This window comes from Sphaeramia orbicularis, chromosome 3 (assembly GCF_902148855.1).
Source record: "Sphaeramia orbicularis chromosome 3, fSphaOr1.1, whole genome shotgun sequence".
Classification (NCBI taxonomy): Eukaryota; Metazoa; Chordata; class Actinopteri; order Kurtiformes; family Apogonidae; genus Sphaeramia; species Sphaeramia orbicularis.
In genome coordinates, this window is record NC_043959.1 from 3,559,664 (window position 1) to 3,582,837 (window position 23,174).

The 23,174-nt window shown below is 36.8% G+C and overlaps 1 protein-coding gene across 1 annotated transcript in view; it reads left to right on the forward strand.

Moving 5' to 3' along the window:
* The window catches only part of ddb1 (damage-specific DNA binding protein 1), a 126,912-nt gene extending 117,148 nt beyond the window's left edge, over window positions 1-9,764 (forward strand). The window contains exon 27 of the mRNA XM_030128387.1: window positions 9,059-9,764. Coding sequence (XP_029984247.1) covers window positions 9,059-9,142 — 84 coding nt within the window. The 3' untranslated portion in view covers window positions 9,143-9,764. The remainder of the gene's footprint in view (window positions 1-9,058) is intronic.
* The last annotated feature ends 13,410 nt before the right edge of the window (window positions 9,765-23,174 follow it).

Sequence of the window (23,174 nt, forward strand, 5' to 3'; positions counted from 1 at the left end):
GGTTTTAGTGATACTTGAGTGTCTGTTCGCACTAACATTTTTGGATGTAGTTTGTGTAACGTGTTTTGCTGCAGATGAAGAAATGATGATTAAAAAATGACCATTAGTCCAGTTCATCAGCTGTAGGTCCAGTGACTGAACTCTGAAATGGAAAAACTGTACCGTTTCATTATTAAACTCAAATACAGGCCGCCACAGTCTGAGTAACTATGGAAACACTGCAGCTGTATGTACACCAACATGTGGACTACTAGTATTTACTGCTGTTTACTTCATCTAAATGTTTTCAATGTATTGTAATAATATCTGTCTAATAATATCTGGTTTTATATGAGGAAACGTTTCTTATCAGAAAACAATAAAAAACCATCACACACAGTCTAAACCTACAGAAATGTAGGCAAAACAAGAGGATAAGTTGTGTTGAAAACCAGGTGAGAAAGTTGTGATTCAGATTGTGGAGTCATTTAACCCAAAAAGATACTCGTATGATCTTTGAGCCAGATCACTGAGCCCTAACGGTAATAAAATGTTATTCATTTCATTTGTTTGTTTATTTCAAGCATTTACAGAATACATGCAAATTCAAAATTCCGAAAAAAAACCCCAAAAAAAACATTCATCTATACTCAAAAAGGAGTGGGAAGAAGAAAAACTTATTTAATCCCACCCCCATTCTCATCATCAAATAACTGAACATAATAACATTTTAAATTCTCACTCCTGTCCTTTGACTTCAAGCCAGAACAATGAACAAAATAGGCCTTTACCAAATTAGAATGAACTCATTTGACAGTATTTACATTGTATGACCAAAATATGTGTAAAAAAAAATGGAAACAAAATACATTCCTGGTGGCGTTACCACAGGTAACAGTTAACCGTCAACCTACATGATAATAATTACGTACCAACAATGGTAAAAATGGAAAACTGCAATACCACAAATGGTAAAGAACAGCAATAATTACAGACCAACAATGGAAAGGAAAAAAAAAAAAAACTACAATAGCACTAATGGTAAAGGGCAGCACATCCCAGCGATGGTGAGAGCAAAAGCAGATGGTAATGGACAACACAGACCAACTAGATGAAGAACAAACACACATGAACATTTAAGACAGAATATTGATGTACCATCAGTTTTCAGACCCACCATCTGTATACTGGGACCAGACCATATTTTTGTATACCAGTTTAAACGGGTGGATATTTTACCGTTGCTTGTGTTGGATGTCCAGACTGTTCCAAAGCTTCACTCCACATACAGACACACAAAAACGTTTACGAGTGGTTCCAAATTTGGGTAATGCCAAACCTCCAAAGCCTCTCAAATTGTGAGTACTCTCCCGAATTGTGAAGTTTTTTTTGTATATTACTTGGTAGTAATTTGTTGAATGTTTAAAATAAGATTATTACCTCCGCCAAGGAGGTTATGTTTTTGCCAGGGTTTGTTTGTTTGTTTGTTTGTTTGTTTGTTTGTCTGTCCGTTAGTGTGCAACATAACTCAAAAAGTTATGGACAGATTTTGATGAAATTTTCAGGGTTTGTTGGAAATGGGATAAGGAAGAAATGATTAAATTTTGGTGGTGATCGGGGGTGGGGGGGCCCATTTCCAACAAACCCTGAAAATTTCATCAAAATCTGTCCATAACTTTTGGAGTTATGTTGCACACTAACGGACAGACAAACAAACAAACAAACAAACCCTGGCAAAAACATAACCTCCTTGGCGTGGGGGGGCCCACAGGGGGGGCCACTGATCAGCCTTGGCGGAGGTCTGCGCTCTCCGAGTGCTTCTAGTTGCTGTATAATATTTTACAAGATCATGGATTTTTAATAGTTTTGACTGAATAAAGAGATTATCATAGAGGTTATTCTAGCTTTGAAGCTTTGAACACACTCCTTTGTTTTTAAATCCAACTTCACCATTTGTCAGTTACGTTTACCTACTGACTCTGACAGGTCCATCAGTGAAGTTTTCCAAAAAAAGTTGGATTTTCTGTATTTTTCAACCTCTGCCAGACTGACTGAACAGATTCAGTGTCAATTTATGAGGCACAAGAACACTTCCAACAGGTCAGATGATAATATGGAGGAAGCAGAGGGAGAACGTCTGTTTCCATGCTCCGTTGTAACACTGTTCCAGCCTTCAGAGAAGCAAGGAAAGAAGTGAGATTACCACCAAATCACTCTGACTGCTCGAAAAACCCAATTTGACCAAGTTTGCAAATCTTCACAATTAATTGAATAATTGACTCATAAGGCTCAGTGCACAGTTTCTGTATCGAATGACCTTTAATAGATTACAGATTACAAACCATGAAATATATAGACATGTTCCCAAGCTGAAAGCTGCAAAAGCAAAGCTGACTGCTAATAAATGCACAGTAAAATATGTACTAATCTTAAAAAAGTAGCAAAAAGCTTAATGAACATTTGAAAACATGCATAATACATAAGGAAATTAAATTTAATATTAGAAATAATATTAGTTGGTAAATATTTTTTTTATTCTGTACCTTTTTTCTGCCAAACAAAGGGTTTGGACATGTTTTTAATTGGGTCACCATATGCCAGAAAATGCACAATATATTCTGTTTACAATAGAAGATGAGTGTCCTCTGAAGAGTTTAGAAATGTTCACTAAAAAAACGTGTAAAAGATGTAACAAACAAAAACAACATAACTGACACACGACAAAAAAGATGTAAAAGACACAAGATGAAAATACTGCAAAGAAAGTTTCAGAGTCTTTTGGTACAAGTGTTGCTGAGACATATACATATATATATATATATAAAATATGGTTCTTAAATAGAAAAATGGGAACTGCTGCTTTATTTGATAACAGTTGGATGGTAGTAGAAGGTACAAACACACTCTTTATGGCTGATAACTTAAAAGAATAAAGTGGGTCAAAGGACCACTAGTAGCAAAAAGTAGAATATATAAATGCAGATTTAATAAATACTTAATATTAATACATGAATTAATATTAATAAAGCAACAAGAAAAGCTTAGTAAACATCTTAAAACGTAGTTAAATGTATTTGTAATGTTAATTATTAATGTTCATAAGCTCCTCAACATCTGTTTTTGATGTAACCTATACATTTGTACCTAGAAAATGTTTTGTGTGGACATATAACCTGTTAACTGACACACACTGAGCTTTGGGTGAAATGGAGAACAACACAGAAAAGGGATTTATTTATCGATGACAGTGTGGTTTATTTTACTGATTAGTTGCTGAATCCTTTTGCAGAACGTGAGAAGATGCTGTGTTGAATGTTCCTAGGTTTAAGGACACGTTTTGTTTTCATTTCATTTTCATTAATTTATTTATTTCGAACATTCGAAGAAACAAAATAAAACAAATTAAGATAAAAACAAAATAATATTTAAATGTACAGAATCTATCTTCAAGCACATACAAGTCTGAATATTGCATGGTTGAAAAGGAGTAGGAAGAAGTATAAACTTATTTGGTTGATTTTCTAACATGAACATCTGCTGAAGAAACAAATCAATACTGTATTGTCACTTGAGTTTCAGCTTGACACCATGTTAAACTTTGAGTCAACCCCAAGGCCTGTTTTTTTTTTTTTTTTTTTATTCCCGTACTGTGTCACTGATGAGAAGGAATGTATTTTTTTTTTTTGTCTCTGTGGTTCTCAATTATATTTTTTGGCACAACAGGTGCACAGGTGGAAAAACAAATAACAGAAGCATATGCTGCTTTGCCTCAGATAAATAATCGCTAAAGTATGTTTCCCTCTAAAGGTGAGCCAGTTAGTGCTAAAAACACAGCCCAAAAAACAGCTTAATGGTGATTTATTTTAACAGTTAAAAATACTCCACAGAATGTAATCACTTTTTAAAACAGACAATTTAACTATATGTGTATGTAGTAATAAAATAAAGGAACTGAAAGAGTTTGAAAAAGAGATATTTCTATTTTTGTTGTAGTTTTACTGTAATGGTATTATATAAGAAATGCATTTTCACTTTATACTTGATTGTTGTTCACAGAAAGGTGTGATGTCCTGAATAATTATTGAAGTTTTTAAAGTAAATGCACTTTTGACATCAAAATTATACTTTGAACTGACGATCAATCAATAAGTCCTGATCAGAATTATTTTTGTTTCTACGTGTACGAGGGTTTTCTGGTCTGTGGTGAAACTAAACATAACAAGGAGAATAATCCTTCAATAACAACAAGTACCAGAGACAGGAATAGGAAAGGAGACGTTATAGAAAGGTAAATGGAGTTAAATACATAAACAGGGCTCGTGACTGCGACTGATTTACGGTCGCATGCGCCTGAGAATTTCGGTAGTGCGACTGTTTTTGAGATTACGATCGCACGGTGCGCCAATAAAAAACTGAGCGAAAATTAATACGTGCGCCTAGAATAATGGCTGCAGAAGTAACTCGTCAGCTGAAAATAAACAAGCTCCACGCCCCGCTGACTGAAGCGGAAAATCTAGTCCCCGCCCCCTCGCGTGCGCAGGCGGCATAAACAAAAGGATCAAATAACTCCTTTGCGTTATAAAAATCATTCCGCGTTAAGACGACGCCGCTATGATAACGATCTGCGTTAACATGAGTCCGCGAGGATGGCTGAATACGCTGTAGTGGCCATGCCAGACCAGTAGCTGGCGATGTAGAGCTGTAGTGAAACAGTGGCGGTAAAACACGCGCCTGCGCACAAACGATTTCCGGTTTAGACAGCCTTTAAATGAGGAGAAGAAGAAGAAGAGGAGGAGGCGGACAACACTATTTACAAACAACAATGGCGAGTGGTCGTACAAAGACGCAACACTTCTTTGTCTGGACAGACGAGCTGAGCACAGTTAGCAGCACGTATGTTGTTCTGAAACCGGCCATTGTTGTTGTGGTTGTTCCTTCTTTTTCTGCAGCTTTATTGTGTCATAGAGGCTGGCAAACCAGCTTGGAGGCGCATTACCGCCACCAACTGGCCCGGAGTGGGTTAACTGGCGGTTCTTGGCTGCGCGCGCATGCGGTGACGTCATATTTTACCCTGGAAAGCTCCGACTCGCGTTAACACGGAGCTGGAATGCGGAGCGTATCGATAACATTCCACCCTGGACCCTGGTATCAAAAGTTTCCGGATTCAGGCACTCTAGGCACCGTTTCCATGGTAACAGAAGGCTAATCCGCGATGAAATCTTCCCGGAGTCGACTGAAGCCGACGCCGTGTAAACGGCCCCTAAGGGCCTTTAGGCCATGAAATAAAAAAGTTGGTTGTTGCAAGTAACGGTGTGATTCGTCTTTCTTCTCCAAGAACCAACTAAAGTATATACCACACATTGACAATTGTTTTGCACCTGTGTCAATGTAAGCTTTTTCTTTCATACTCTATTCAAATACTTTATTCTAGGTTGTTAACATTGCTTAAATACATATAGGAATATTACTTGGTATGGCCAAGAGTTTTGCTTGTTCTCCAAATTTTTTATATAATAGTGGTGCGCCTAGATTTTAGCCTGTGCTCCTAACTTTTTAGGGTTAGGAGCACAGTGCTCCTAGGTCAAAAAGTTAATTTTGAACCCTGATAAACATAATGTAATAGAAATATTTACAATAGACAAGAGGGGGGATATAATAAGAAAGGCAAAGACATGTTCAATGTATACAGTCTGTTTTAAAATAAGATCAGCTGTACAGAACAGACACGTGAAAACTCCATTGTTTCTAACTCAGTCATACAGCAATGAATGCCCACAAATACAAACACATAACTGACTTTAAGTTTCATTTGGATAGAACTTGACGATTTCACAATCACAGACTAATTTCCAGTGTCAGGAATAAGATTTGAGGTTCATTCCTGTCATAAATGATCTTAAAAGTCTGTCCATGTTTTCTTCCGTCAGTTTTCATCTCCTCCTGATGTTCAAATACAATCAAATCTGCTCAGTATTATTGTCGACAAAACCTTAGTGATGTTCGTTCACATGGATATTCTCACCCAGGGGCGTCATCTAACCAAACATATACTGTCACATTTAGTTTTATACACTTTCATTCTTTTAAAACATCACTAAACCAGCTTTTGCAGCTTAAAAACCTCCCACATTATGTCAAAGTACAACTGTAAATACTGAGTAATAATAAGACATCTCCATGTCAGTTATTGATGTTTTTATTGTTATTGTAAATGAAACCCTATTTTCACAATATTTCAATTAAATCTACGCACATTTTAATGAAGTAAATAACATTCTGTTTCTATAAATCTAACCTAACACATGAACCTGAACGAGGTCTGGGCTTTGACATTTTACACCGTTTCCAACTCGTTAGTAGTGAAAGTATCTATTGTCCGTCCTAAAAGTCACTAGATGTTTCTAGATGATGTCATCGGCTAATTTGCATAATTGTAAATGTGCATGTAATTGTAATGAATGATGTAGGAAAGACGAATAACATTGTGTTAGAGACTAAAAGTGTGTAGAAAAACACCCTACATCAGTGGTTCTTAACCTGGGTTTGATCGAACCCTAGGGGTTCGGTGAGTCAGTCTCAGGGGTTCGGCGGAGGTCAGGACACACACTCGACTCATTAGTCGGGTGTGTGTGTCGGGCTAGGTCCGTGTATGTAAACAAACGGCTTCGGAGACTCTTTCTCTGATTGACATCCAATATACGTGGTGTATTGTTGTTGCTTATAGCACTACAACACATCCAGAGGTGTTTATAATCTCTTCCACTCGTCTGATGGTGAATTATTTTCCACATCGTTATGACTTTTGCTACTTCCTGTTAACCACGGAGGCAGCCATGTGTAGCGTTTGTTTACATTTTCAGTCACCGCACTGGTCAGTTACAATCATGTGATGACCGACGCACCGTCGTGGATGGAGAAAGAGAGTGACACTTGCCAAGGTGAAGCCACGCATTTCTGAACTGGTCTGTCAAAGGCAACAGCAGAAGTCACACTGATTTGCAGTAAATATTCATTATGATTGTAGCCTGATGGAAATTAGGTGATGGCTGTGTGTTAAAATGTTAAAAATGATAAATAGCATAAATACAATAAGTTCAGTATTGGAATACATAAGGTTAAAAATTAAAACCATTTCAGTGTGGTAGTATTAAAAAGGTCATGTCTGTGAAAAGGTATGGAATTTGTTGTGAGTTCATGCACTGTATTGGTTTTGTTCTTTGAACACAGTGATGTTAATGCACAGTTCATTTTGTGCACCAGTAAAACATACCTGTGTCTTGAATTTGAAAAAAATCATATTTTATTTTTTAATAAAGAAGGGTTCGGTGAATGCGCATATGAAACTGGTGGGGTTCAGTACCTCCAACAAGGTTAAGAACCACTGCCCTAAATGTTTAGAACTACAAATGAAATATACTCTGTCAATTTTTTTTTTTTTTTTTGTCCCAATTCCAACCGTCCCCCTTTATGAAGTGACCCAAAAGAGACACTCTGGAAGAGTTACTTAGACTATTTATTTATTTATTTGTTTAGTTTTTTATCTTAATTTTCTTCAGTTTGTTTTGTTTTTAAACGTTTTGGTCCACATAGGAGCCTACAACAAGTCACAGTAAAACATGAACATTTTTAACCATAACATTTTTAATTTTCAGTCTACATTCATAATCTAAATGAACCAAATAGAGACAATAGAGAAAACTGTCAATGGCAGTGATTTATACTCAGTGCAGTGATTTGTTTTAGACAAAGAATGATTGTGTTTTCACGTCCAAATCTCCAAAAGTCCAATAACAGCAGAAAAAGTTGATAGATTTGTCACTAGTTGCTTTTTGATGAAGAGTCTCTTTAGGGGTCTGAAAAATCACTAAATATACCAACGACGTGACTAAGTTAGAAACACTGACTTTTACAGCTGGGCAGACAGACCGTGTGTTTTTATGACTGTGACAGAGACAATCATTTGGTGTCATTTAGAGGGAAAATGTGTGTGTTTTAGTGTTTGAGTCACTTTTATAAAGCTGGTAAAAGTTTCCAAATAAATTTTGAAAGTAGCTAAATTTGTTGCGAGATGCTTTTTGAAAAAAAAAAACCCAACTCGCTAGGGTAGTCTGAAAAGTTGATAAATGTAGCAACAAAAGTGCTAAACTGACATCAATGATGTTTTATCAGAAAACGAGGACGTTTTCTACACTTTGACTTGTAGATCAGTCTAAGTTGTAAGTATCAAGGTTATAACAGTTTTGAATTTTTCATTATAGTTTAGTTTAAGTTAGTTTTGACTTTTTTTCTCTAATTCAGTTAGTTTTAATTTGTTTTTAAAGCAGGTTTGCTAATTTTTATTAGTTTTTGTTTTTTTCTAAATGCGAGTTTTAGTTTAGTTTTAGTACTAGTTTTTTTTATCTTCCTCACCGTCATACTCATAGAAATCCCATACAGAACTCTTTAGTTTCCATGTTTCCAGGTAGACTGGGGATGAGAAGATGACTCTAAACAACAAGTGACGAGAAGTGACGGACCATGAGGCACCGTACGGTGCCACCAGCTAAAATTGCTCGAGCTAAATAAATCAATTTTGTATCAATTTGACATTGACAAAGACTAAAACTAAGGGAATTTTATCCATAATTTTTAGACGTTTTAGTTAGTTTTGTAAGCACACAATATAGTTTCAGTTAGTTATAGTTTTTTCCTTTTAATTATGTTTTTATTTATTTCAGTTAACGAAAATGTTTTTTCAATTCTAGTTTTCGTCATTTCCTTAGTTTTCATTAATGATAATAACCTTAGTAAGTATAAGCTCAAAAGTATCATTACAAAATATTAAACAGGATGTCATGTTATCACTAGTCCTGACAAACCCAAGGAAGACAATCTGTCGGCTAACTTTAGCTCGTACTATACGACTATCAAAGTAAACAAAGTAAACAGTATCTACTTCCATCAAATATGTGTAGAAAGATCTAAAATTCATTCGCTTGGACTCGTCTGACGGGGTTGATGCTCTACTACACACACACTAAATGTGGCTTTTTCTTCCCATGTTGACCTCGACTCTGTATCTGTCGTCGTTTGATTCCAGATCGACGACGGCAGCGGTATGAAGCGCGAGGCCACGGTGGACGAGGTCATCAAGATTGTGGAGGAGCTGACGAGGATCCACTAGCCTCGACCTCCGCCCACACCCAACGGGGGTCTCCAGGAGGAACGAGGAAGGGACGGGCTGCAGAATTGTAAATAATTCTAAATAAACAGTGTGTGCATGTTCGTCCTTCAGACTTCAATGATTCGTCAGCCGTTAAGACCTGAAGCTGCTACATCCGTTCTGTAGCTCTGTATTTAGACAAGAGTCTGTAGGCGAAGTGCGTAGCATCCTGTTTGGACAAAAAGACCAAAGTAAAGACGTTGGTCTGGGTGTGTGTGTGTGTGTGTGTGTGTGTGTGTGTGTGTGTGTGTGTGTGTGTGTGTGTGTATACACGCATGTGTGATCGCGTCTGTGTGGAATAACGTGTGACTATAAATAAGAAAAAGGCAGACTTTCCTCTCCAAAACATACTCGGGGATATCTGTGACAGTTTAAGCAGGTTCAAAGTTTGATGATCCTTTACGGTTGAACACAGTACACAGTTGAAATCTGACTGATTTACACTTTTCAACTTTATCATTGAAGTCTGGAGTAAAAATGCTGTGTGAGACATGAAATGAGGAAAATGATAGATTTATAGCTATTTTGTCTTTGTGATGTTTTCTTTGTTTATTCTAATAAACTTTGCTTTAGTACTGTTAAACTCTGTGTGTTGTTTTTTAAAGCTTTTTTTTCCTTAATCAGGTTTCACTGGTGGTGAAAGGCAAAGAATGGGACTTTTTCCTTTCCAAAAAAACAAAACCCACCAGTCTTTCAGTAATACCCGTCAATCATCGCTTCTGTTTGTGTTGGGGTTTATTTACCTGCAGAGACCCCGCCCTCTACCTGGAATTTCTAATTTTGTTCAGGACTTTTCTAGGTTGGTTTGTACCTGCAACCAATGAATGACAGTGAAACAACAGACAGAAGAATGAGGCAGCTCCAGTTCCATCTCCCTCCTCTTTCTGTTCTTCTCAGATCACAGTGGTTCACATGTGGAAACTGCAACAGGTTCTTTAACCCTTTAACTGATCCACTATCTTCTCATTTATTAAACAACCATCAGTTTGATGGAGAGCGTAAAGGTTGGATATACGGATGTAACGATTAACAGTATAACGATAAACGGCGGTAAAATTGCAGACGGTTAGTATTACTGTTTAAATTCTAATTATCATGATAACCATGTTTGATTATCGCACTTTTAGGGGAAAAAACCCTCTGGAAAGATCTGCTTTAATGTCAAATATTTGAGTATAGTTTTAATTTATTACAATTTTAATTTTCTATACCTAATGTTTGGAACCAATATTCACTTTTAAAGTCTTTGAAAAGGTTTGTTCAGCATCTGTGTGTTATTTATGCAATAAATTATATACATTTTTCAAATCGGATTTTATATTTTTTTTGTGTTTTTTGTCCTTTTATGTTGATATAGTAGGTTAAAGTGAAAAAAAAAAATAGATGATATAGATGAAGTTGTGCTGAAAGAACATCCCAAACATGGGTATAGTAAACATTTGTTTCTATAGTATATAAAGGCCAAATCAAAAGGACTGAAAAACAGACAAAATAGACTCAGACCACTAAGGGTTAATATTGGAATGTTTCTGACACAGAAGGGACATTGTGCCAATTATTTTATTTGGTTTTTTTTTTTTTTTAAATACAACTTGGTTAAATTATTACACTGTGTGTGTTAGTACTTTTTGAACATTTTGAGCAGAATTTCAATAATACTGCAATAACTGATCATTTTGGTGACAGTAACTGTGATATGGAATTTTCATATCGTTACATCCGTAGTTGGATAACAGCAGGATTCATCAGACTCAGATTATTAAAGAGTGGTTCAGGACCAGGAGACAACACCCCCCCCCAAACCCCTTAAGGGGGGCCTGGAGTATTGGAGTTTATAAGTTGAACTTCATCCTGCTCCTTTTAGAATGTTTTTCTTTTTTTATGTTGTTTTTCCTTGTTGTATTGGTTTTAAATGTTGAATTTCCAAATAAATGAACATTTCACACATGGTTTGTCCACCAGAGTCCAGACCTGAACCACATGGAGAATCTTTGGGGATGTGATCAGAAGATTTTCTGCAGTGGTCTGACTCATTAACACAAGATGAAAAATTAATGAAACTATGGATGTAAAAATGTTTTAATATATAATCATGACATTTCATAATGACTGCCACAGTAAATGTGTCCAGTAAAGAAGTGGGACTTTTCTGTGGCTGTGGACAGGACCTCTAGAACCAGCTTTCTCACCCAAAAGTGGGTCGTGGACGAATTCCAAATGGGGCTTGAGATGTGTTTATAAAAAAAAAAAAAAAAAAAACTGCATTGTGTTGCTTTAAACACAATATGTTTTATGGAAAGATGTAAAGCAAATATGATCCTGAGGTTTTTAATCTGCATTTACAAACACTGGCATGAAAAAAGAAGTGAAACACGAGTGCAACATGTATTAAAACCATTAACTGAAATGTCGCTTGTATCCAAAATACTCAGTGTATGTGTATTTTGGATGTAAATGACATAAATATATATATATATATATATATATATATATATATATATATATATATACACATACACACACACACACACACACACACACACACGAGTTTTTGCAAAATGTGTTTCTTTGGTTTACATTGTATAACAGGTGTAGGTCACCTGTGGCGCTGGGGCCACATATGGCTCTTGGGTCCTTTTCCAGTGGCTCAGTGTAGCTTCGTCAACAATCATATGGAAATGAATAACAATTTTTGTTTTGTACACATTTTCCTGTTGAAAAAAAGTGATTCTGACGTTATGCAGTTGTAAAAATGTCAACTCCAAATTATTACTTTATGTTTTAAATAGCAATAGTAACAAAAGTAAACGACTTTTGAACTGTATTACGCTGAAGGTATTCATCTGTATTCTCCATTTGCAAAGAAAGCCTTCACTTACCAGTTGATTTTTGCATCAAACAAAAATAATGACGAACATTACTGTAGGAGCTATTTGTCTATTTAGTTTTTTGTTCAAAGTTAAGTTACTTTTTTTGTTTACTAATTTAGTATTTTTTGCTAATTGTTTATTTTTTGTTTGTTTAATATTTAGAATATTTTTTTTTATTATTTTCATGGTTATTGCTTTCATTCTTTGGTATTTAGCACCTTTTAGTTTTGTGTTTTCTTATTGGTTTAGTCCATGGGCACCTGGGTGGGCCGATGGTTTTTGACCAGACAGACAGACAGACAGACAGACAGACGGCACAAAAGGCCTTGGTCGTTGTTTGCTTGCAAAAATCCTGAAAATAAACCTGTTGAAATCCATCCATGGTACGAACATTGTGTTTTTGACTGCGTAAACCACAAACCCATGATGCATCTAGTGGTTATTTGTATTATGTTAAAGTCTTCTGTTCAGTCACTTTTAAGTAGATTTAATTTTGAAGACAAATGGCCGCTACAATCACTGTTTTCTTTAGTTTTGTCATTTCTTTGTAGTTCTGTAAATGCACTGAAACTTTGATTTATTCTGCACATATTCTGTACAAAGGACTCCTGAAGAGCTACTTAAACAGTCACCAGTTTGAGGAAAGGTAGAAGGGTATCTTTTGGCTCCAGACAGTTTTGTTTTTCTTTTCCTATCCTAAAATGGCTCTTCAGATTGCAAAGGTTGCCGACCCCTGTTCTGTCAGCGGGTCCTGACTTGAGCTTTGGAAAGTGTTGGAACCGAGGCCAGAGCAGTGGAGAACAATCCCAGAGTTTGGCTAATGCTTGTTTATTTGTGTTTTTAGAACAGAATCAGGAAATGACCCTTCTATTCCACTGTGAAATGAAGCGACTCTCCTCAGGTTCAGCCACTGCTCTGTGCTGCTGGGGCTGGTCTGGTGTCAGCGTACGGCCGACAGGCTGAACATACTGTCCACATGTGGCGTCGGACGTCCGTTACAAAACTTCCAATCGTCTTCTTCTCCAAAACTACAATTCCAATTGACTTCAAACTTGGTATACAGCTTCTTTATGATGATGTCAGCAAAAGTTAGTGAAATTATTTGGATCTGGATCTGATTCTGAATTTGGTGCCACTTTGAAAAATGTCCCCATTATCAGAGATAGGAAGTGGATGGATGCAGTAACTCAGTAAATCGAAATGATCTCCAGTGTAAATGTCTCCAGTCCAGCCCTGATGGGGACATGACCCAAACATAATGTCCACATGCTGATCAGGATCTTCTTCTGGATCTGGAACTGACGCAAAATTTCACATGGGCTCTTATGGGGAAAACATTTCAATCGTCTTCTTCTCTGAAACTCCAGTTCTGATTGACTTCAGACTTGGTATACAGCTTCTGTGTGATGATGTCAACACAAGGGACTGAAATTATTTCGATCTGGATCTGATTCTGGATTTGGTGCCACTTTGACAAATGTTCTCATTATAACAGATAGGAAGTGGATTGATCCAAAAAATCAGTATCAATGATATCAAGTGTGAATTTGAATTTTTTACAGATCTGATTGGAATATGAGCAAAACATGGACTATTTCTGTAACAGAATAAATACACAGAACTGGGGGAGAATAAATGGATCTGGATACATTTCCCAAAGCTTTGAATTTGGCCGATAAGATACAGGGCCGTTGGTCCAATTTTTTGTAGAGCTGCAGCTATCGATTACTATTGTTATCACTATTGGGATCACTTTGCTTTGTTTGTTTGTTTGTTTGTTTGTTTGTTTGTTTGTTTGTTACCAAGATAACTCAAAAAGTTATGGATGGATTTTCAGGAAATTTTCAGGAAATGCTGATACTGGCACAAGGAAGAAATTATTAAATTTTGGTGGGGATGGGGGGTGGGGGTGATCTGTGTTAGCGGAGGTCTGCGCTCTCCAAGTGCTTTTCTTGTTATCAATTCTTTTCTTTGATTTGATTCGATGAAGTGTTTTTTTCAATAGGTGAAAAATGTAGTAAAAATCTGAAAATAACTTCTCTTTTATTCCAGAACCAGCTGAAACAACCACAATAAGTATAAAAGTTAAAGGATATTAAAAAAATATTTATATATATAAACAACAAAGTCAAATGACATTTACAAACAAGATGTGCACTGGAGTCTTCAACACATTTGGATCCAACTTACTTTTTTTTTTCTCCAATTTACTGACTTACCGTGTTGTTTGTGTTGAACCTGGCGTCATGTGCGTCACAATAAGCATCCGTGTGAAACACAGGAGTGGAACTAATGTTTATCTGCAGAGAAATTAAGAAAACAAAACTTCGATTCAGGAAAATTGTAATCGAATAATTGTTTTTAATCAATTTTAGTCAATTAATCGATTGTTTCAGCTCTAGTTTTTTTTTGTTATTTTTGAACTCTATTTCAGATATATTACACTTTTGGTAAATATTTGCATGTTTTCTTTGTTCTTTAAAGTAGGGCTGTCAAACTCATTTTAGTTCAGTTTCACATTCAGTTAAATTAGATCTGCAGTGGGCTGAACCAGTAAAATAATGACATAATAATATATAAATAATGTCAACTCCAAACTTTTCTCTATGTTTTAGAACGAAAAAAGTAAATTTGCTTTATGAAAAGGTTTACATCTACAAACTGTCCTTTCAAAAGATGTGAATCACATGAACAAACTGAAAGAATAAGTGTAATTTTAACAATATTCTGCCTCAGTTTATCATTTCCACATGTACATTAGAACGTACAGATCACAGTGGATCTACAAACACACAAAACATTTAATAACAGACAGAATATTGTTAAAATTAAACTTACTTAAGAAATTTCAAGTTGTTCATATTTGTTCAGGTTATTCACTTTTTTTTTTTTTTGCACAATTATACTTTGTTTTAATGTAAATACATGAAAATATTTACATTTACAAAGACAAAAATTTGGAGTTGTCATTATTAATATGTTATTATGACAGTATTTGACTGAATCCTGCCCACATGAGATTGAATTGTTCTGAATGTGGAACCTGAACTAAAAGGATTGTTCATATCTTTGTATAATTTTTGCATTTCACAAATTCATCCTTTGGCGAGCCGGATATGGCCCCCGGGACGCATGTTTGACACCTGCGCTTTAAGGTATTCATGAAATATCTTTGGGTTTTGGACTCTAATCTGCAGCTTTGAGAATACTTTAACCAACATGTTACACAGTGAAGTGATATTTTATTGTCCAAATAATGTACGGTGAAAATGATCGACAGAGTATTGGTTGTTGTTCACTCCGGCCCTGCTTTGTATTTCAGTTTCTTTCCATTTAACTGCAGCCGCTCGTTATGGAAATGACTAAAGCATTTGTGAAGTTAAAATAACAGGTTTTAAACCTAAGCAGGAGAAGTCTTTGAGCTTCCTTCCATTTCAATAACAGATTTCAATCATTTCCTTAAACAGGGCACCTGTGTTGATTCAGTCAGATGTAAATATGACTAAATATGCCGGCTCATGCCCACAGAGCATTAATGAATGTGGGGTAAACAGAGGAAGGAAAGTGCTCCATGTGTGTGTTGACTGTGTCACTAAATCACTGTGTGCATACATAACAGAGACAGGCTTCCCTTCATGTTTCTTGTCAAAAATGCTGAAAACGCTGAATGCTGTTTTCTCACGCGCCTCATTAATTTCTGTTGCGTAAATACATCTTTTATCTGTGGGAAATTGTGCAGCAGCAGCTTCTTTAGTCGCAGATATCAGAGGTCTGCGTCTCCACTGTTCCTTCTTTTTAACAGACGATATGAAGAGGACTGGTGGCGAACTGGTGCTGAAATTCCTTTGCCAGTTTTCCTGAGCTATTTCTGTCGTGCTGTCACTGTCCGGAGGCGTTCAGGCTTTTGTTTTGCTCTGATGCTTTTCCCAGTTCCCTCTGGATTGTTTGCACCTTCACCTTCCTCACATTCAACAGTGTTTTCCTGAATTTAATGTTACTGCAAAGGTGTTCCTGGTGAGCTCTGTAGCTTAAAAAAAAAAGAAACTAGAGCCATCAAAATACTCAAAAACATTAATGAATATAAAACTAAATGGTAAGATCCCCCAGGAGTAATGTCAGATTTCATTTATAGCTGTTTTATGAATAAAAATCATGACCATTATATTTTTTGAGGAGATTTCTTCTGTGTTAACAGATACTGCAGTGATAACGTACCAAGGACAAACAAGAAAACCACAGTATTAACCCATAAAGACCCAAACATCCACCTCCGACCAAAAGCATCGACTGATGTAAAATATTTAACAACTATTGATCCACTAATTCTATCAATACATGTGAATAATTAGTGTAAAATACAGTTTGTCATATTTGCATGGTCATCAGATATGACCCATTTGGACGTTCAGATGTTCCGTAGTTACCGTGGAAACACCGTCATCTTCTACAACATTGATTCTCCAGTAAAACCCGTGGAGTTGGATCAGTGACAGTGGACGGACACACTGGGTTTATGATCAGTTAAAGATAAATTCTGTTTAAAAAGTCATTTTTTCCCTGATTTTTTCTGATTTGATCTAATAATCCTTGAATTTACTCTGAGTTTTTATGAACATCTACATGACCAGTGAATCAAATATAGAGAAATATGGGATTTTCACCAAAAAATCCAAAATGCATAAGATCATGTTATAATAAATGGTGCTAAATCACTTGGGAAAGACAAAAATATTATTTGCAAGTCATGACAAAAATAGCTGTGGGTCTTTAAGGGTTAACTGCATCTTATTTTAGTATTAACACACACTGAAAAAAAAGAAAAGTAGTGTTTTATAGAGACGTTGCTTATTATGAGCAGAGCTGCCATGAAGTCCGTTCAAAACAAACAGTGAGGGTTTCAGTTTTATTCAGCAATAGAATGAACGCTGGCCCTGAACGAAAACAAACAAAAAGGCTGGACAACACTCTCCTGAATAGATTTCAAATGGTAAATATAGAAGAATGAACAACAAATGAGGATGAACTTAAGGGAAAATAATGGAATCTCATCACTGTTTACTCCCAAAAGGAGTTTAGCTGCTTCATGTGGACTGAGGGGCCGAGGTTTGAGTGGATGTGATGTATCAGCAGGCGAAATATGACGGTTAAACCGCACCGAAGACACAAAACTCTCAAATGAAATAAAACCAGATATAAATAAACTTATCTGTCTAAAAGATGGTACAGACCAACACATCATCGTACAAAGAGGATCGGCAGAATCTTACACAATCCATTCGACAAAACCAAAGGAAAGAAGGAGACGAGAAACGAGTCCAGGCCGTAGATCAGGAGCGTCAAACTTATTTTAGTTCAGAGACATATGGCCTCAAGTGGGTAGAACCAGTAAAATAAAATAATACCAGGGTAAAAAGTACAGTTACATCATGAAAGTGTTTACATCTACAAACTATCCTTTCAAAAATGTGAATAACATGAACAACTACGAGCAACCTGAAATTTAACAATTAGGGATGTACCAATATGAACATTTCATATCACTGTTATTGTGACCAAAATTATCACGGTTATCATTATTATCGCAGTATTGTTGAAATTGTGCTCAAAATGTTCAAAAGTACTAATACACACACTGAAAGAATTTAACCAAGTTGTATTCTGGAAAAAAAAAAATAATAATAATAATTGGCACAATGTCCCTTCTGTGGCAGAAACGTTCAAATATTAACCCTTAGTGGTCTGAGTCTATTTTGTCTGTTTTTCAGTCCTTTTGATTATACTATGTAAACAAATGTTTACTATACCCATGTTTGGGATCTGTTTGTTCAGCACAACTTCATCTATATCATCTGTCTATTATGTTTTCACTTTAGCCTACTATAAAAACATAAAAGGACAAAAAACACAAAAAAATATAGAAAATCTGATTTGAAAAATGCATACAATTCATTGCATAAATAACACACAGATGCTTAACGAACCTTTTTAAAGACTTTAAAAGTGAATATTGGTTCCAAATATTAGGTATATAAAATTAAAATTGTAATAAATTCAAATTATACTCAAATATTTGACATAAAAGCAGATGTTTACAAAGGAGTTTTCTCCAGAAAAGTGTGGTAATCAATCACGGTTATCATGAGAATTAGAATTTAAACGGTAATACTAACCGTCTGTGATTTTACCGCCGTTTATCATTATACCGGTAATTGTTACATCCCTATTAACAATATTATGCCTTAGTTCATGTGCATAACAACTTACAGATCACAGTGGGTCTACAAATACACAAACCATTCTGTAACAGGCAGAATATTATTAGGATACAAATCTTTTAGGTTTTCAGCTCCTGATGCCTGCAACGAGCTTCAGCCTGAGCTCCAGCTACAAACACTGACTCTTTTCAATGGTTTTAAAGAGAGAGTGAAATCCTTGGAATCAAGGCTGTTGGTCTGTAAATGTTTCTGTTGATCTATTGATTGTGTGTGTGTGTGTGTGTGTGTGTGTGTGTGTGTGTGTGTGTGTGTGTGTGTGTGTGTGCGTGTGTGCGTGCGTGCGTGTGTGTGTGTGTGTGTGTGTGTGTGGGTCAGATCTGGCCCGTGGGATGAATTTGTGAAAAGCAAAAATTACACTGAAGATATTAACAATCAAAAGTGTCAAAATTATTTCAATTCAGGTTCCACATACAGACAAATATAATCTCAGGTGGGTCAATCTAGTAAAATACTATTGTAGTAACCTAGAAATAATGACAACTGCAAATTTTCTCGTTGTTTTAGTGTAAAAAAGAAAAAAAAAAAAGTAATATTACACGAAAATGTTTACATCGACAAACTTTCCTTTTTCAAAAAAATGTGAATAACCTGAATAAATATGAACAATCTGAAATGTCTTAAGAGATTTAAGTGCAATTTTACTCATGTTCTGCCTGTTAGTAAATGTTTTGTGTTTTTGTCATTGTAATGTAAGTTGTAATGCACATGTGTAAATGATAAACTGAGGCAGAATATTGTTCAAATTGCACTTGTTTTTCTTAAGACATTTCAAAGTTGTCCATTAAAACGTTATAGATGTAAACACTGACATCATTTAATTGTACTTTTGTCACTGTTGTTATTTTACTGGTCCAGCCCACTTGAGATCATATTGGGGTGGATGTAGCCCCTGAACTAAAATGAGTTTGACACCCCTGGATTAATATAATAGCGCAGGGCTGTCAAACTCATTTTAGTTCAGTTCCACATTCACCCCAGTAAGATCTCAAGTGGGCCAGACCAGTAAAATAATAACATAATAATATATAAATAATGTCAACTCCAAACTTTTCTCTATGTTTTACAGTGAAAAAACTAAAACTACATGATAAAAATGTTTACATCTACAAACTATCCTTTCAAACAATGTGAATAACTTCAACAAACATTAAAAAAAATTGTAATTTTGACACTGTTCTGCCTCAGTTTATCATTTCCACATGTACATTAGAACTTGCAGATCACAGTGGGTCTACAGATACACAAAATATTTAGCAACAGGTGGAATATTGTTAAAACTGTACTTCTCTGAAGACATTTCAGGTTGTTCGTATTTGTTCAGGTTATACAGAGTTTTTGCGAAATTGTACTTTGTTTTGTTCTAAATACATGAAAACAATCACACTTACAAGAGAAAATCCAAATCCACTATTTTTCCAATCTAAATCTTTAAAACTCATTGACCTTGTAGAATTCAAAACTATTCAAATAATGTATAAAGCAAAGAATAACTTAGTGCCGGGCAACATTCAAGAAATGTTTAGTGAAAGAGAGGGAGGCTATGATTTCCGGGGAAAATTTAATTTAAAGATTCATAAAGTACGCACTAGGTTAAAAAGTTTCTGTATCACCATCTGTGGAGGAAAACTGTGGAACAAATTGTGTGTGGAAATAAAGCAAATATCAAACATAATTCAGTTTAAAAAAAAGGGAAAAAAAGTATTTAACAATGACAATGAGGCCTGTTTGTTTATGGATGATGTTGAACTGATAAATCTGCTGGAATTATTGAAGAAAACGGTCAAACTGTTGAGTCTGTTTGTATGACTGTACTGCCATGAACAGACTGTTGTGCAGAATTCAGTTAGTGCATTATGGATTAGTTGTGGTTCAATACTAAAACTGGGAAAACAGTATTGTTTGATTCTTGTATGAAGTTAGTGGTAAAGGTGTAAAAGCACTGAGGGGGCGGATTAAATAAGTTTAGACTTCTTCCTCCTCCTTTTGCAAAATTCAGACTTGTATGTGCTTGAAGATAGATTGTGTTCATTTAAATGTTTTATTTTGCTTTATTTTGTTTCTTTGCATGTTCGATATAAATAAATAAAAAAAGAAAAACTAGAAGCACTCGGAGAGCGCAGACCTCCGCCAAGGCTGATCAGTGGCCCCCCCTGTGGGCCCCCCCACGCCAAGGAGGTTATGTTTTTGCCAGGGTTTGTTTGTTTGTTTGTTTGTCTGTCTGTCTGTCTGTTTGTCTGTCTGTTAGTGTGCAACATAACTCAAAAAGTTATGGACAGATTTTGATGAAATTTTCAGGGTTTGTTGGAAATGGGCCCCCCCCGTGGGCCCCCCCACCCCCGATCACCACCAAAATTTAATCATTTCTTCCTTATCCCATTTCCAACAAACCCTGAAAATTTCATCAAAATCTGTCCATAACTTTTTGAGTTATGTTGCACACTAACAGACAGACAAACAGACAAACAAACAAACAAACAAACAAACAAACAAACAAACCCTGGTAAAAACATAACCTCCTTGGCGGAGGTAATTAAATAATAAAATAAAAATAAAAAATTGGAGTTGTGAGTGTTTACAGGCTATTACGAGACTGAACTGGTCTGAATGTGGAGCCTGAACTAAAATGTTTGTTCATATCTTCAGTGTAATTTTTGTATTTCACAAATTCATCCCAGGGGCAGACTGGACCCTTTGGTGGGCCGGATTTGGGCCCCGGGCCGCATGTTTGACACCTGTGTAATAGCGTATTAGTAACCACTGAACATTTTACAGCCACAACTGGGAATAAAACCTAATCTATAGAGGGTCTGCACATCCGTCACCCCCCCCAGGCCACGCCCCTCTCAGTCAGACTGAGCGTCTTAAACCAACCTGCTCAACATGACGGAGTATAGCAGTAAACACAGCCAGAGCAAAGGAGCATGGGAAATCTGAAATGAAATGAAGGACAGTTGGACTGGACATGGATCTGTACGAGCTACCAAAGAACAAGTGGTCCATGAACACTGACATGTGGACCCACATGGAGGATCCAGACCTGATCCAGGGTGGAGGGGATCAGCGCTATTTGGACCTGAAACTAATATACATGGTTTCATCAGGACTGACAACCAGGGTCCAAAACTAGGACCAGAACCAGCTGATCCAAAGGCTCCAAAACTAGGGCCCAGAACCAGCTGATCCAAAGGCTCCAAAACTAGGGCCCAGAACCAGCTGATCCAAAGGCTCCAAAACTAGGGCCCAGAACCAGCTGATCCAAAGGCTCCAAAACTAGGACCAGAACCAGCTGATCCAAAGGGTCCAAAACTAGGGCCCAGAACCAGCTGATCCAAAGGCTCCAAAACTAGGGCCCAGAACCAGCTGATCCAAAGTGCATTTCCAGTAGACCATGGACTGACCCCGGTGGCCCCAGTCTTTGGCTCATTACTCACAGGTGGTCACTCACTCACTCTCAAACTTCTCTCCACCCCCTCCAGTCTTCCAGCTCCGCCTCCTCCAGTCTTCTAGCTCCGCCTCCTCCAGTCTTCCAGCTCCGCCTCCTCCAGTCTTCTAGCTCCGCCTCCTCCAGTATGCTCACCTCACGCTCCAAACTGTTGTTTTTTTGCTAACTTCTTGCCATGAGACATGCACAGTGCACTCTTTTTTTTCTGCTGGGACATTCTCCTCCTGCCCAGTGCCTCCCAGTGACGCTAAACCGACAGGCGATCAGACACTCCCTCCTTAAAAGAAAAAAAAAAAGAATGACTCTTTACATAGACTGGGTTCCCATCGTTCATTTCAAAGAGCCGTTCAAAAGATTCGATTCATTCATGAACATCACATCACTAACCAGAACTGGGACCAGACACCGGCGGAGAAGGACCGGGACCAGGACCGGACTCCAGAGGACATGGACTGGGACTGGGATCATTTCCACCATGAGGACGGTAAGAACAGACATTTGAACTTGTTAACAGTCTTATGTCCCGGTACCGGCACACTGTGGTCTGTTGTGCCGAATTCTACTCCCTGCTGAAAACTGCATCGCCAGCAGCTGCCGAACACAGCTCCCCCTTCCTAAGTCAGCCATAAAGAGGACAAAGGTCACCAAATTCACCCTGTCACACCAGAATAACTCTAAATGTGAGCGGCTAAAGTAATTTCACTCCTGTAGCTTCACCAGCTAATTCTGATGGGGGGTGCAGTTTTCGGCAGTACCCGGTGCCAAATTCTGCTCCCTGCCGAAAACTGCATCCCCAGCCGCAGATGATGCAGTTTTCGGCAGTATCTGTTTATATTGTTATATATTTTGTGTGTTGTGTATCTAAGATTTAACTTTAGAAAGTTTTATATACCTTACAGTTGCACATTCTAATATTAAATGGAGTCACCAGTTTCCAGGACAGAATGATCTGTGTTTGACCTACAGGTCTCAAATCTGTCAGTTCAAAGGAGGTTTAATAAGACAAATCAGGCAAAAAAATAGGCTGTATTTACATTTAGGATCAGATTCCAAACACATAATTCTCATTTCTGATTTCAGACCGCTCTAATCTATATGTAAATATGTGCTTTATTTAAATGATAAAAATATCCTATAGTGAGAGCCTCACCCGCTGTTCCTGCTGTTTCTGTCCGACTCCTTTTGATGAAATAATTCCCCTTTAAAGTCTGATTTGCTGAATCCCAAAGAGAATAAGTGAAACTAATAATAATGTTAATAATGACGGCTCAGCTCTGCCGTCTCACATTATTAATTAGTGCTATTAATTACACCTTAGTATGGTTTTTTTCAAGGACATTTCAAGATGTCTCTGGTGTGTAGTATTAATCAAAAGGAAGAGACTGTGGCAGTTCATATGCCTCTGT